We start from the raw sequence: 16,308 nt of genomic DNA on the forward strand, positions 1-16,308 counted from the left end.
CACTGAAATGTATCCCTCGATTATCTGATGCCACACCCACATTGTCTAATACAGGTGCTGAATGCCCACAGCACACATTAAAATCAATGGGTTGCAAGGGCTCAGCATCTCGCAGGATCACCCCTTCACTGGGATCTTTAGAATTGATTATGCTTGTGACTTAGCATTTCCTTCTCCTTGGATGTATAACTCTAAAAAGTCCAGAGACCCAAAATGAGGGGAATTCTTGAGATAATGGAGACAAGAGGTTTCAATTTACGACAGTAACATGAGCCAGTATTATTGTATTGTAGCTTATGTGTTTATGTGCCTGTTAAAGCTGATCCTTGGTGACCCAACAACTTAACACGATGTACTGTGTCACTTTGCTGTTGTATCTTCAGTACAGTACCTATTTTGGCAATTGCCTTTGGCAGAATTAGGCCATTGCTCCCATACATAATGGATGGACTAGCTTGTAGAGAAGTTTCCACAGAAAGCAGCGGGTCTAGTTGCATGGTTTTAAATTAACTATTAATTTTGCTGTTACTATATCCACCTTAAAACAATGGCATGTAGCAGACCTCAGTACAATTAGTAGATCACTTTACTTACAGTGTCAGCTAGTTATAACAAATAACTGGTCACAACAAGACATATTCGTTAAAAGCTTCTGGAGAAGGGGAGTATGGTAGACCAAAGGGAGAAACAAGTAAAGGGATGGGGCTAAATTCCGCCCTCCCTCCCCCCCTGTTTAACTGGTGCAACCTTTGTGAAGCTGCTCATGGTGGATCAGGAATAATGGAGAGCAGAATTACACCTATAGACACTTGGGTCTCAGTCCCACTCCCATTGAAGTCAATGACAAAATTCCCACTGATACTAATGGGAGTTGAATTATGCCTTTGAACAGAGGTACAAGTTGAGACTGGGAAAATCCAAGGCTCGTCTGGACAGAATTTCATAAAGATCATTGGAAAATTCTGTTTTTTACACAACAAGCAGGAAGAGTGAATTCTAGTCCTTGGCTTAAAGGACATGGATAACACATAGTTACAAACAAATATAGCACAGAAAGGGAGAGACATGTTCCCACACATCTATCAGTGAAAGGTTGGGAAGGAGAGGCCGTTCTGATTCCTGTACACTTTCAAACAGTTATACTTACTGAGGATAAGCCATTGTGACACTTTCAGCAGTGGAAGTTGTATGACTGAATAGTGCTATCACCTGCATTTGTGGCATAGTCAAGTTACTTAAAAGAGAGTTGGCAAAAGTGGGCTGTTTGAGGAGGTAGAAGTTGTCTGGAGGAGCATGCCTTTGCAATGCAAAGTCAAAGATCCCAGACTGTAGATGACGAGAAGCTGGGAGAATAGAGGTGAACTAGAGCAAAGACGGAAAGCAATGGCCTGGCACCAGAGGGATGGGCCTTCCTCACCTGGAAAATGAGAGAGGAGGCTTAGGGGGACTTTCCAAATCAAGAGGCATTGGGTCTCTGTTCTTGTTAACAACTTAAATCTATATAGTATCTGTCATCCCACCAGATCCCAGCATGCTTACATATTATGGCCCAGACCCCTTACTGAGCACTGAGCACGGGCAGATCCCTATTAAAGTCAATGGGGCTCTCGCTGGCTACCGGACTGGGGCCTGGGCGGCCCTGTTACCATTGCTCAGCACGATTTTGGTTTCGAAAGGAGTGGCAGTTTATCATTCCATGTCTGTCTTTGGACACCAGCAGCTTTGGCTGAAGAGAATCAGTTCCCTGGAAAAGGCCAGGGCCAAGGCAAGCCGACCTGAGGCATCGTGGGCTAGTGGAGTGGGTGCTGGGCGGGGAAGGGAGAGTCCTGGCCGCTCGTTCTAGCTCTAAGAAAAGGAGGACTTGGGGCACCTTAGAGACTAACCAATTTATTTGAGCATGAGCTTTCGTGAGCTACAGCTCACTTCATCGGATGCATACTGTGGAAACTGCAGAAGACATTATATACACACAGAGACCATGAAACAATACCTCCTCACACCCCACTGTCCTGCTGGTAATAGCTTATCTAAAGTGATCACTCTCCTTACAATGTGTATGATAATCAAGGTGGGCCATTTCCAGCACAAATCCAGGTTTTCTCACCCTCCGTGCCCCCCCCCCCAACAAACTCACTCTCCTGCTGGTAATAGACCATCCAAATGGCCCACCTTGATTATCATGCACATTGTAGGGAGAGTGGTCACTTTGGATGAGCTATTACCAGCAGGAGAGTGAGTTTGTGTGTGTATGGGGGTGGGGGGGGGTGAGAAAACTTGGATTTGTGCTGGAAATGGCCCACCTTGATTTTCATACACGTTGTAAGGAGAGTGGTCACTTTGGATAAGCTATTACCAGCAGGAGAGTGAGTTTGTGTGTGTGGTTTTTGGAAAAAAGGGGGGGGGTGAGAAAACCTGGATTTGTGCGGGAAATGGTCCAACTTGATTATCATGCACATTGTAAGGAGAGTGATCACTTTAGATAAGCTATTACCAGCAGGAGAGTGGGGTGGGAGGAGGTATTGTTTCATGGTCTCTGTGTATTTAATGTCTTCTGCAGTGTCCACGGTATGCATCCGATGAAGTGAGCTGTAGCTCACGAAAGCTCATGCTCAAATAAACGGGTTAGTCTCTAAGGTGCCACAAGTCCTCCTTTTCTTTTTGTGGATACAGACTAACACGGCTGCTCCTCTGAAACCGTTCTAGCTCTGTTACTCTTGCCCCGGGCAAGTCCTCAGTGGTTTGAGCATTGGCCTGCTAAACCCAGGGTTGTGAGTTCAATCCCTGAGGGGGCCATTTAGGGATTTGTGGCATAAATTGGGGATTGGTCCTGCTTTGAGCAGGGGGTTGGACTAGATGACCTCCTGAGGTCCCTTCCAATCCTGATATTCTATGATTCTAGTCTCCCTCCAACTCTATTTGTCTTGTCTAGCTTGACTGTGGGACCCCGCCGTGGGGGGCCATGGCCCTGTGCTGGGGAGGGGCCAGGGCTGCTGGATGGGGGCTCCCTCCGTCCCATCCGCCAGCCCCAGGTCCTGCCGCGGGCCCGCTCCCCGGAACGGTTCTGCTCGGGTCGCGGTTTCCCGGCCGGGAGGGATTCCGCGGAGGACGCGGCCACTTCCGCTTTTGTTTCCGGAATCTCAGCGGCCTAGAAGGAGCGCGGGCGGGGGAGGGGAGCGGCCCAGGACACCCTGAGAGAGTCGCGGCTGCTGGCCCTTGCGGGGATCCGTAGCTGGGAGGGCGGGGCTCCCCCCTGTCACTCCTGGGAGCTCCCGCTCTCCGAGTCCCTGTCCCCCATCCAGGGTCCCTCCGGGTACCCGTAGCGAGGTCGGGGCGCCGTAGCGAGGGGAAGGGCCGGACCCCCCGCCCTTCCTGGGTCCCTGCCTCCCCCAGGCCTTCTCTGGGGGCCTGTAGCGAACGGGGGGTTCCCGCCCCCTCGCCACCCTCCTGGGTCCCTCCCCCACCAGGCCCCACCTGGGGAGCTTTCCTGGGGGGGCTCGTTGCCCCCCAGCCCGCGTGGCCCTGTCGGGGGGAGTGGGCGCCGAGCCCCACAGCGGTGGTTGCCCTCGGCTGCCCGCCCGCCATGGCACGTGGCACTCTGAGGGGCTGGAGAACGTGGCACTGACAGGGCGCCCTGGGGGCTGTGGGTAGTGGTGGAAACTTGGGTCACCCTGCGCTGGTGCTGACCCGGAGGGGGCCAGCTGGGCTCTGGTCAGGGCCTGCCCGCATGTGCCCCCCGCCGTGGACCGATTCAGGACGGAGGAGGAAGAGACTTCCCTGGCCTTGGCACCAGCTGCAGCTGGCAGGCCTGAAGGTGGCGGTGGCAGCAGGAGGAGAAGTTGGGAGGAGGAGAAGGCCATGGAAGGCCTGGCCGGCTATGTGTACAAGGCGGCCAGTGAAGGGAGAGTGCTGACCCTGGCTGCCCTGCTGCTCAACCGCTCCGAGAATGACATCAGGTACTTGCTGAGCTACGTCAGCCAGCAGGGTGGTCAGCGCTCCACGCCCCTTATCATCGCAGCCCGTAACGGTCATGCCAAGGTGGTGCGCTTGCTGCTAGAACATTACCGGGTGCAGACCCATCAGACTGGCACGGTCCGCTTCGATGGGTACGTACACGATGCTGATGTCTTTTACTCCTACCCCTTTCAAAGGGGAATGGCAAAGCCAGGATGAAAAGTGAGCTATCTCAGAAATGTACGCTGAAAGATCTTGCTAAGTAGACTCTGGGCTGGTCTACACAACAAAGTTAGATTGTCTTACCTACCTGTGAAAATTTTCACGCCCTCTGCACTGTAATTAAGTTGATCTAATGCCCACTGCAGACACCAGTCGACAGAAGAGTTCTTAGCTATCGCCTCTTGGACAGATGGATTTACTACAGCAATGGAAGAACCTTTCCATCACTGTAGTAAGCATCTATACTACAAGTGATGCAACTGTACCCCTGTAATGTTTCTACTGTAGACATAACCTCTCTGTGTGATTATGGGGAACACACAGCACTTTCCTACCAGGTTCGGAATAGTGGCTGTGAAACTAACTAGGGTTCCCCCCACCCCCACCCGTATTCTGCTGGGAAAGCTATTAACAGTGGCAGTGCTCCAGGAGTTGTGTGTAGACTCAGGGAGTCGTCATTCCCTCAGTTCACATTTGCAAGGCTATCTTCCCAACTATGTGGGCAAAGCATGTATTTTTTTTGTTTAAAGAAAGTCTTACCTTCTACAGAATCTAATGGGCTAGCCACAACTCCCCCGGGAAAACTCTGCCTCTGCCTTGGGCAAGTGGCTGTTTTTCTGGATGTACCAGAATGTATTATTCTGTGACATCACTGCTACCATGGGTCACATGGAGCTTTAGGACATGCCCTCAGAGAGGGAAGGTGTGAGCCACATGGATGCTCTACTTGTATGTAACCATCCTCCTTTTCAGATGCTCTAGATATAATTTTAATGCCTCTGGTTCTAGATAAGGTAGACAGTGATTCCTCTCTAAATTACTCCACAAAATGGTATTAGTCTTTTGTATAGTACATTTCATCCCAAAACCTTTTACAAACTACTGTATTATATAAACCATACAGGAGACATCACTTCTCCAACACTAAAGTGCAGTATTCTTTGAAGGGGGTGCTCAACCACACACAACAGTGTAGGACAGGAAGGGGAGAAAAGTACACTATTCAACTGAAACTGCATGGGGAGTTTTGGGAGAGAGAGTGTAATCACCTGAGCTGGGATTTAGCCAAAACACTCTGGTTAATAATTTTGTTCTTAGAAGTTGTGCTATGGGATCATTCTGGTCACAAAGGGTCAGTTTTCCTTCTCTTGCAAGACATGTCCCCAGCAGCTCAGCACCCTCTGACAAATGCTGTGGTACTAGTTTAATACTTCACTGGAAAGAGAACTGCCAAAATTGAAACATCACCATCACTTCCTGCAGCAGCTGGATCTCACAATCACCAACAGTTGGCCTTGCTTAGCTTTTGGGATGTGACAGGATCACAGCATGAGATGCTATAGCTGCATTTGTAATATGCTGTAGGTCCCTTCTCAGCCCAAATGTAATTAGTTATCAGAAAAAGGACCCTTTTGGTTGTATATGTATCATACAGGGATTTTGTGAGACTTAAATGTTTTAAAAGTGCTTTGAAAACCTCCAGTGAAAGCACAAATTCCCCTCTACCTTGCTTACTCTGGCTGTTTAAAGGCATGGGAGATGGTTTTTTTGGCCTCATTGATATCTACATTTTAATGAAGTTTTATTTCTAATTTGGACATTCAGATTTTACGTGATGGTAATTTATTTTTTTAAAAGGTTACTTTAACTCTGATTGCTGGGGCCACAAGAATTTAGTCTTGAGGTATGGAGCATTCTGGACAAGGTTGTATAAGGAGCTAGAGTTCCCACAAACTCAGTTCCTGCATCTTGTCAGCCATTTTACTCTTCCTTAGTTGGGAATACAGAGTAATCTTATGATTTAGACTGGGATAGTTGTGGACTTTACAGCAGTACACCAGCAAGCTAAGTGCATACAGACTGCAGGTGCAGAAGAAACTTTTCTCAAAAGTAAGCTAAAATTCTTGGCTGCTCAACTACCTGGTTTATAGAAAACGACGTTACCTGACCCAAGAGTCTATGGGTTTCAGAGCTCATCAGAGGAGTATTGTGGTTGCTCTGATTCTATTGTTAAAGTGGATTATTTAAACATGTTTATGCAGTTATAGCTGTGTGTTAAATCATATTTGTAAATGGATTTGTTTTGTGTAGTGTGGACAGAGCTATTGCCTGAGGCCTCTTTCTAAATGAATCTTAGTTCCTCAGCTTTTTAGAACCATAGCACTGATGTATTTTAATTTAGCATGGAATGAATACGATATGCTGAAATTTTACTAGATTATGAATAACACTTGTAATCAACCAAGGTTACCTCTCAGAATGTCTTGATTCTGTGTTCTTGAGTGAATCGTCCTTTCTTCACCTTTGTTACCGCCCTTGTTCTTAAAACTTCTTGTGGCAATGTTGTTCTAGTGTGTTCCAACATGTGTGCACCCATAAATGGCTCTTAAAATAAAAAAGCTGAAATCTCCTGCCCAACCGTATCCATAAAGCTAAAGTTGCCTTAAGAGAAAACTCAGGCTTCACAGATTTGCTTTCTTTATGCTGCCTGTATGCAAAGGAAGAGCTTATTTCAGATACAGGAAGAGAGGGGGAGAGAACATAATGGGTACTGGCTGCTGACTTGCATCTGGCTGTCCACTGATGGCCTGTAGGTACTATATCTAGGCCGTTCCACCAGCCCAGCAGAGAAGCTAAGAGTAATTCCTCTCTATGGCACTGAGGGAGAGAGGCTGAACCCAAGAATGCTTCTTTTTTATCGTTCTTTTCAAAGTAAAATTCCTTGAGAATGAGTAGAGTGGAGGTGTGTGTGTGGGGGGGGTCTCTCCTGTTTTTGAGGTGGAGGAGGGACTCCTGCTCCCAGTCAATGTTAGGAAGGGCCAGGGTGGATTTGATTTAAATCAAATTAATTTAAATAATGATTTAAATCAAATCACTAATCAGGAAGACTCGATTTAATCATGGATTTCTACATAAAAGTGCATTCTTGTTGGTTGTTAAAACCTTCATACATATTCTTCACAACTCAGAGATAGATGAGACCCAAACTGGGTCTCTTTTATGGCCTGCTGCCATTATAGGTTTTCCCTTCTAATGAGAGAATGGTATGGTAGATCTCAAATCAATGAAGGCTACGCTCAGAAAGACCTCAGAATTTTTTTATTCTGGAATATGCTGCTCAAACAGTTTCACTTTTCATAGAATCATAGAATATCAGGGTTGGAAGGGACCTCAGGAGGTCATCTACTCCAACCCCCTGCTCAAAGCAGGACCGATCCCCAACTAAATCATCCCAGCCAGGGCTTTGTCAAGCCTGACATTAAAAACTAAGGAAGGAGATTCCACCACCTCCATAGGTAACGCATTCCAGTGTTTCACCACCCTCCTAGTGAAAAAGTTTTTCCTAATATCCAACCTAAACCTCCCCCACTGTAACTTGAGACCATTACTCCTTGTTCTGTCATCTGCTACCACTGAGAACAGTCTAGATCCATCCTCTTTGGAACCCCCTTTCAGGTAGTTGAAAGCAGCTATCAAATCCCCCCTCATTCTTCTCTTCCGCAGACTAAACAATCCCAGTTCCCTCAGCCTCTCCTCATAAGTCATGTGTTCCAGTCCCCTAATAATTTTTGTTGCTCTCCGCTGGACTCTTTCCAATTTTTCCACATCCTTCTTGTGGTGTGGGGCCCAAAACTGGACACAGTACTCCAGATGAGGCCTCACTAATGTCGACTAGAGGGGAACAGTCACGTCCCTCGATCTGCTGGCAATGCCCCTACTTATACATCCCAAAATGCCATTGGCTTTCTTGACAACAAGGGCACACTGTTGACTCATATCCGGCTTCTTGTCCACTGTAACCCCTAGGTCCTTTTCTGCAGAACTACTGCCAAGCCATTCAGTCCCTAGTCTGTAGAGGTGCATGGGATTCTTCCGTCCTAAGTGCAGGACTCTGCACTTGTCCTTGTTGAACCTCATCAGATTTCTTTTGGCCCAATCCTCTAATTTGTCTAGGTCCCTTTGTATCCTATCCCTACCCTCCAGCATATCTACCACTCCTCCCAGTTTAGTGTCATCTGCAAACTTGCTGAGTGTGCAGTCCACGCCATCCTCCAGATCATTTATGAAGATATTGAACAAAACCGGCCTGAGGACCGACCCTTGGGGCACTCCACTTGATAACGGCTGTCAACTAGACATGGAGCCATTAATCACTACCCGTTGAGCCCGACAATCTAGCCAACTTTCTATCCACCTTATAGTCCATTCATCCAGCCCATACTTCTTTAACTTGCTGGCAAGAATACTGTGGGAGACCGTGTCAAAAGCTTTGCTAAAGTCAAGGAACAACACGTCCACTGCTTTCCCCTCATCCACAGAGCCAGTTATCTCATCATAGAAGGCAATTAGATTAGTCAGGCATGACTTGCCCTTGGTGAATCCATGCTGACTGTTCCTGATCACTTTCCTCTCGTCTAAGTGCTTCAGAATTGATTCTTTGAGGACCTGCTCCATGATTTTTCCAGGGACTGAGGTGAGGCTGACTGGCCTGTAGTTCCCAGGATCCTCCTCCTTCCCTTTTTTAAAGATGGGCACTACATTAGCCTTTTTCCAGTCGTCCGGGACTTCTCCCAATCGCCATGAATTTTCAAAGGTAATGGCCAATGGCTCTGCAATCACATCCGCCAACTCCTTTAGTGCTCTCGGATGCAGCGCATCTGGCCCCATGGACTTGTGCTCATCCAGCTTTTCTAAATAGTCCCGAACCACTTCTTTCTCCACAGAGGGCTGGTCACCTCCTCCCCATGCTGTGCTGCCCAGCGCAGTAGTCTGGGAGCTGACCTTATTCGTGAAGACAGAGGCAAAAAAAGCATTGAGTACATTAGCTTTTTCCACATCCACTAGGTTGCCTCTCTCATTCAGTAAGGGGCCCACACTTTCCTTGACTTTCTTCTTGTTGCTAACATACCTGAAGAAACCCTTCTGGTTACTGTTAACATCTCTTGCTAGCTGCAACTCCAGGTGTGATTTGGCCTTCCTGATTTCACTCCTGCATGCCCGAGCAATATTTTTATACTCTTCCCTGGTCATTTGTTCAATCTTCCACTTCTTGTAAGCTTCTTTTTTGTGTTTAAGATCAGCAAGGATTTCACTGTTAAGCCAAGCTGGTTGCCTGCCATATTTACTATTCTTTCGACTCATCGGGATGGTTTGTCCTTGTAACCTCAATAAGGATTCTTTAAAATACAGCCAACTCTCCTGGACTCCTTTCCCCCTCATGTTATTTTCCCAGGGGATCCTGCCCATCTGTTCCCTGAGGGAGTCAAAGTCTGCTTTTCTGAAGTCCAGGGTTCGTATTCTGCTGCTCTCCTTTCTTCCCTGTGTCAGGATCCTGAACTCGACCATCCCATGGTCACTGCCTCCCAGGTTCCCATCCACTTTTGCTTCCCCTACTAATTCTTCCCGGTTTATGAGCAGCAGGTCAAGAAGAGCTCTGCCCCTAGTTAGTTTCTCCACACTTGCACCAGGAAATTGTCCCCTACACTTTCCAAAAACTTCCTGGATTGTCTGTGCACCACTTTATTGATCTCCCAGCAGATATCAGGATGATTGAAGTCTCCCATGAGAACCAGGGCCTGCGATCTAGTAACTTCCATGAGATGTCGGAAGAAAGCCTCGTACACCTCATCCCCCTGGTCCGGTGGTCTATAGCAGACTCCCACCACGACATCACCCTTGTTGCTCACACTTCTAAACTTTAATCCAGAGACTCTCAGGTTTTCTGCAGTTTCATACCAGAGCTCTGAGCAGTCATACTGCTCCCTTACATACAATGCAACTCCTCCATCTTTTCTGCCCTGCCTGTCCTTCCTGAACAGTTTATATCCATCCTTGACAGTACTCCAGTCATGTGAAAAGGAGTACTAGTGGCACCTTAGAGAGTAACCAATTTATTTGAGCATAAGCTTTTGTGAGCTACAGCTCACTTCATCGGATGCTTCACGAAAGCTTATGCTCAAATAAATTGGTTACTCTCTAAGGTGCCACTAGTACTCCTTTTTGCGAATACAGACTAACACGGCTGCTACTCTGAAACCAGTCATGTGAGTTATCCCTTGACTGTTCCAGGACTTTGTTCTCCCTGCTTGTTTCCCAGGCTTCTTGCATTTGTGTATAGGCATTAGAGATAACTCGCTGATTGTCCCTCTTTCTCAGTATGAGGCAGGACCCCTGCCCTCTCGCGCGCTCCTGTTCGTGCTTCTTCCCGGTATCCCACTTCCCCACTTACCTCAGGGCTTTGGTCTCCTTCCCCTGGTGAACCTAGTTTAAAGCCCTCCTCACTAGGTTAGCCAGCCTGCTTGCGAAGATGCTCTTCCCTCTCTTTGTTAGGTGGAGCCCGTCTCTGCCTAGCACTCCTCCTTTTGTTTCTACTGCCTGTCCCTCCTTTTTCACATTTATCTCCAGACTTCTTCTCCTTGTCCAGATCTATTCCGCCCCCAAAAATCTTCTATTCATTGAACTTTTTGAAACTTTTCACTTTTAGAGAGAGGTAAGGGATTGACTCTGTACACACAAATTTGAAGAGGGATGATAGGGTCAAGGTCTGTTTTTTCTCACCTCTCTCTATTTATTTATTTAAAAACATTTTTGCTGTTAACAAGCATGTTATTTCTGGAGACACAAATCCACAGTTTGAGAACTGCAAAACTAAGCATCTCTGATGGTATCTTCTAGATTTAGCAATGAGTCCCATTGGTTAGATAGAAAGATTAACCTAAATGATCTATACAGAAGCCCCTGGAATTACATAAGATTGGGTCCCTAATCCATGAACTATTGGAACTCATTTACAAAACTTTTCTTAAACATTACATGAATATATGGTCTTATACGATAGAATTAGAATTTATAATCCCTATTCCATAATGAGATATCTTTGAGCTATAATGTATCTTAATTAAAACTACTGTATCTTTAGATTGTTTTTTCCTCAAAAAGCATTTTATCAAAAAAATCTGATTTAAATTAAAAACGGATTTTTTTTTAAATTAAAAAAAAAACATTGATTTTTATCCACCCTGGGAAGGGCTGTTATCACCACTCTGCTGTTGGATTGAGGAGTCTCTTCTTCTCTACATCACTGTGTGTTTATGGGATGGCTGCGCCCTTTCACTTCTTCCTTGCACAGATTCAGGGATACGTCATTTTGATTCACTGCCTGTTTAAACTTCCTCTCATGCCTCTCTGCATGAGGATAGCCAGGCTAGGGCGTGGGGGGTTTGCTGTGCATTTACTGTTTGTGCTCACTATATCTCCCATCATTCTTGTGAGCCTGACTGCCAAGTTGTGCTAGGGAGTCTGATAGTGCCTGCAATCCCTGCCAAAGTGCAAACTAAGGAAGCCTGGCTCATAACACCCACTTGTCTACTCCCCAAATTCTTGTGTTGTGTATGTGTCCCCCTGGTGCGCCAGGAAAGCACCTCTGTTCATGAACAAGACATTTGGTTGTAGGGCCAGGGCTTGAAATCCTTCCTCACATCTTGTTACAAAAGTAGCTCCATTGATTTCAGAGAGGCTGTTTGTGGAGTCAGAAACTGCTCATGCTGAGTAACGATATCAGAATCTAGCCCTAAGAACTGTCTTTAGACCAAAACTCTGAAGCTTGTCCCTTTGGGTGTCATCTGAGCACTTGAGCATGCAAATACACATGCGAGTATTCTCGCAAAGTTATTTATGTGCATTTGCAGCATAATTATTAAATCACATTGGTGTTTTATTATTCAGTTTTAACTCTGGAAAATGCCTGCGCAGGTCTACAAACTGAAATGAAAGATGGTTTTGTCCTTTTGCCATGGTTTGGTTTCCCAGTGAAGTCTGAGATACTGTCTGCATCCATATTGCTGCAATATAAACGTTTCCACGTTCCAGTGCCATTCCAGTGGCCTAGTGAAGTGGAGAAAACATCAGACATTCTCTTTTTAAGTCTGAATTTTATTCTCCTTTTGTAATTCCATGATCTGTAGGTTCGCCTTCCTTTCCTGCATGTCAGTTTATCACAGAAGACAATAATTCTCCTTTTTCTAGTTCTGCTTCTTGGGACCGGGTGGGCCAGTGGAATAAAGCCCTAGAGGAAATTTTCAAAGCAACAGAGGCGAGTCTGTTAATATTAATGGGGTCATGTGGCTTGATCCCTGGCACTGCTTCGAAAATCTCTCTCTCTAACTTTTTTTCTTCTGGACATCTGTGCACTTGCTAATTGCCTTATTTTGTCTTGGCTCTGCTGATAAATATCTTCAAGTATAAAAAGGGAGTGGCTCTAAAATATCTGCCTGTGTTGAATATAAACTTGGGATATTGGTAACATGCTTCTTGCAGACTACTCACATCTCTTACAAAGTGCAGCAGTTTAACTGCCTGTCTTTTGTCTTTACATTTGTAGTTATGTCATTGATGGAGCCACAGCTCTCTGGTGTGCAGCAGGAGCCGGACACTTTGAAGTTGTCAAACTGCTAGTTAGTCATGGAGCCAATGTGAACCACACTACTGTGACCAATTCAACTCCGCTGCGGGCTGCATGCTTTGATGGCAGACTGGACATAGTGAAATACCTGGTGGAAAATAATGCTAACATCAGTATTGCCAACAAGTATGACAACACTTGCCTTATGATTGCAGCTTACAAGGGGCACACAGATGTGGTGAGATATCTCTTAGAACAACATGCTGATCCCAATGCCAAGGCACATTGTGGTGCTACAGCATTACACTTCGCAGCTGAAGCTGGCCATTTAGAGATTGTCAGAGAGCTGGTCAAATGGAAATCTGCAATGATGGTGAATGGCCATGGAATGACTCCATTAAAAGTAGCTGCTGAGAGCTGTAAGGCAGATGTAGTTGAACTTCTTCTTGCTCATGCGGATTGTGACAGAAAAAGTAGAATTGAAGCTTTGGAACTTCTGGGTGCATCGTTCGCAAATGACAGGGAAAATTATGATATAATGAAGACTTATAACTATTTATATTTAGCAATGCTGGAGAGGTACAGAGACAGTGAGAACATCATTGAGAAAGAGGTTCTTCCACAAATCGAAGCTTATGGAAACAGAACTGAATGCAGAACTCCTCAGGAATTAGAATCTATTCGGCAGGACAGAGATGCCCTTCACATGGAAGGCCTCATAGTGCGTGAACGAATTTTGGGCTCGGACAATATAGATGTTTCGCATCCTATTATTTATCGTGGGGCTGTTTATGCAGATAACATGGAGTTTGAACAGTGTATCAAACTATGGCTTCATGCATTGCATTTGAGGCAGAAAGGTAATAGGAATACCCATAAGGATCTCTTGAGGTTTGCTCAAGTCTTCTCTCAGATGATACACTTGAATGAGCCTGTTAAAGCCAAGGACATAGAAAGTGTTTTGAGGTGTAGTGTCTTGGAAATAGAACAAGGAATGTCCAGGATTAAAAGCAACCAAGACACAGACATCCACACAGCCATGGACAACTACGAATGCAATATTTTTACCTTCTTGTATTTGGTGTGCATCTCAACCAAGACTCAGTGCGGTGAAGAAGAGCAATCTCGAATCAACAAGCAGATATATAACTTGATTAATCTTGATCCCAGAACTCGGGATGGGTCCAGTTTGCTGCATCATGCTGTCAACTCCAGTACACCAGTAGATGACTTCCACACAAATGACGTCTGCAGCTTTCCAAATGCACTTGTCACCAAGCTCCTGTTAGACTGTGGTGCTGAAGTGAATGCTGTGGACAACGAAGGAAACAGTGCACTTCACATCATTGTCCAGTACAACAGACCCATCAGTGATTTTTTGACTTTGCATTCGATTATCATTAGTCTGGTGGAGGCTGGTGCTCATACAGACATGACAAATAAGCAGAAGAAGACTCCTCTTGATAAAAGTACAACTGGGGTGTCTGAAATACTCCTTAAAACTCAAATGAAGCTGAGCCTCAAGTGCCTGGCTGCCCGTGCAGTACGGATCTATAACATAAGCTACCAAAAGCAGATCCCCAGAACTCTGGAAGAATTTGTGGAGTTTCATTAGGCCACATAAAATCTTTCAAGGTGGTGCTACTCGGAGAAGACTTAAATCACAGACAATAGAAAACATGTGCATAGATTAGTTTTCTCCACATTTGTGTTTTTTTTTCCCCTTTGCATTCAGTCTTCAGCCTCTGTTCTCAAACAGATCTTGGAAAAAAGCCACATTGCTTGGATGTAACTACAATCTGGTGTCTGAAAAGGTAGTCACTCTTTTTTGATAATGGGCCAATTTATTTTTAATCTTTTAAAAAACAAAATGAAAACAAACACCAAATGTAACAAGCACAAAATATTGTTTCAAATATGCCCATTCATTCATGAGTTACAGCTGAGAATGCTTTAAACAGCCACTTCAAAAGATGTTTCTGTTAAAAAGCCCGTGCCACCACATTATCTCTGCTGCAAATGTGTAGATTTAAAATTTTCTTGGGACAAGGAAGGAAAAAAAAGAATTTAAAAGTGTCTTGTAGTTGGTGATAAGTCCCAATATACAGAGCAATCCAGGGCTCTCATTTCTTACCACCTTTTTATGCCATTCAGTTAACACTGAAGCAATCAGTAACATTTTAAACGATTCCTATTCTTTTTTTGAAATGTCAGCCACAATTATCGATAGCTGTAGGAGTACGGGGAGGCTCTATTAGGAAATACAGGTTTAAATTCAACTCTATGAATATACTGAGATAGTAATTGTTGAATAATCATGGTCTTCATTTATTCTAGCACATCTGTCCAAATGTCAATCAAATTTCTTTTTACGCAACAAGCCACTCGTTTATAAATATCATGCATAGATACCTAGAAAACGAATTGTGTGTGTATGTTCATGGCCCCTAACATTTCAAATCGCTTTTAAATTTTTTGTCATTTTAATGCTTAACATTCAACATTTTGACTCAGTTTTTAAAACTGCACTCCAGAATTCCAAATGCTGTGTCTTCCTAATGGAGCAGTCTTTCATCGAAGGTTCCCCTTTGCCTAGGTGTCTTCCTTTAAGTGTGGTGATGATGATGATGATCAGAACCAACTTTCCAATAAGCATGGAATTTGTGTCCCTGACTCAGTTTAAATTTTTTCATGATTTTTATTCCTTTCATTATGAAAACTTATCGTAAAATTGTTTTTTTAAATCATCCTATAAATAAAATGTTCTTTTATGATGAGAAGTAACTGATTGTATAATATCTGTTACTTGAGAAGGTACTTCTCCTTGGCAGAAGTTGCAGCAGTAAAATGTCACTTGTTTTGATGGGCTACTGAAAATTCTGTTTATTATTTTAAACAGGGCTTTTTAATTGTCAGACAATGAAATAATGTTCTGTATTTTTTTAAAACAATCTGAGTAGAACTTCAGGCAAGATCTGGGCACACGTTTTCATTTGTATTTCAAATAAATAAACACTGAATGTGAAATTAGTTTGTAATCCTAATTTTTGGCTAGTGCCAACCAGAACAATGCTGCTCAGATTGTATAGTGCTGTAAATATAGACTGTTGTGTGTCTCTTGAAAAGGAAAAAGCTTTAACTTGCAAGCTTCTCAGTCTGCCAGAGTGAAAACAAAATCCTCAAATGAGAAATGTGTTTGTAATTTGTATCTCATGTAGTTTCAACCATAGTGTGAAAAACCAACAGTTGCAATTCAGTGTTTCAGGAAAGATGACAAAGCCAAACTCCATCACCTACGGCCTTAAAACAAATGCAGCACCACAGAACCTTTCACGGAATAGGCAGGAAGGTGATAGTGTTCCTGTAATTTTGTACTTTGCATGTCTTCCTGTGCCCATCTGAAATGTACCAACAATCTGAAAAAAAAGAAAAGGAGTACTTGTGGCACCTTAAGAGACTAACCAATTTATTTGAGCATCAAATGCTCAAATAAATTGGTTAGTCTCTTAAGGTGCCACAAGTACTCCTTTTCTTTTTTTTGCGAATACAGACTAACACGGCTGTTACTCTGAAACAACAATCTGAAGTTTCACATAATCTTAAATTTCTGTTTTGCTAAGATTTTATTATGAAGATTTCTAGCCTGGCTGTTAGACACCCACAAGGGGTTTTAACTTACTGTTGCCAGAAAGTTTTTAAAGCTCATATGTTTGAGTCTGATCCAATGGATGACA

The 16,308-nt window shown here is 44.4% G+C and overlaps 1 protein-coding gene across 1 annotated transcript; it reads left to right on the forward strand.

Moving 5' to 3' along the window:
* The first annotated feature begins 3,150 nt into the window (after positions 1–3,150).
* On the forward strand, positions 3,151–16,043 carry FEM1B (fem-1 homolog B). The gene is made up of 2 exons (XM_084641777.1): positions 3,151–4,103; positions 12,554–16,043. Exons 1-2 carry the CDS (start codon positions 3,856–3,858, stop codon positions 14,187–14,189), a joined length of 1,884 nt encoding a protein of 627 aa, XP_084497903.1. The 5' UTR covers positions 3,151–3,855; the 3' UTR covers positions 14,190–16,043.
* The last annotated feature ends 265 nt before the right edge of the window (positions 16,044–16,308 follow it).

The sequence above is a fragment of the Lepidochelys olivacea genome (assembly GCF_965140295.1).
Source record: "Lepidochelys olivacea isolate rLepOli2 genome assembly, chromosome: 10".
Taxonomy (NCBI): domain Eukaryota; kingdom Metazoa; phylum Chordata; order Testudines; family Cheloniidae; genus Lepidochelys; species Lepidochelys olivacea.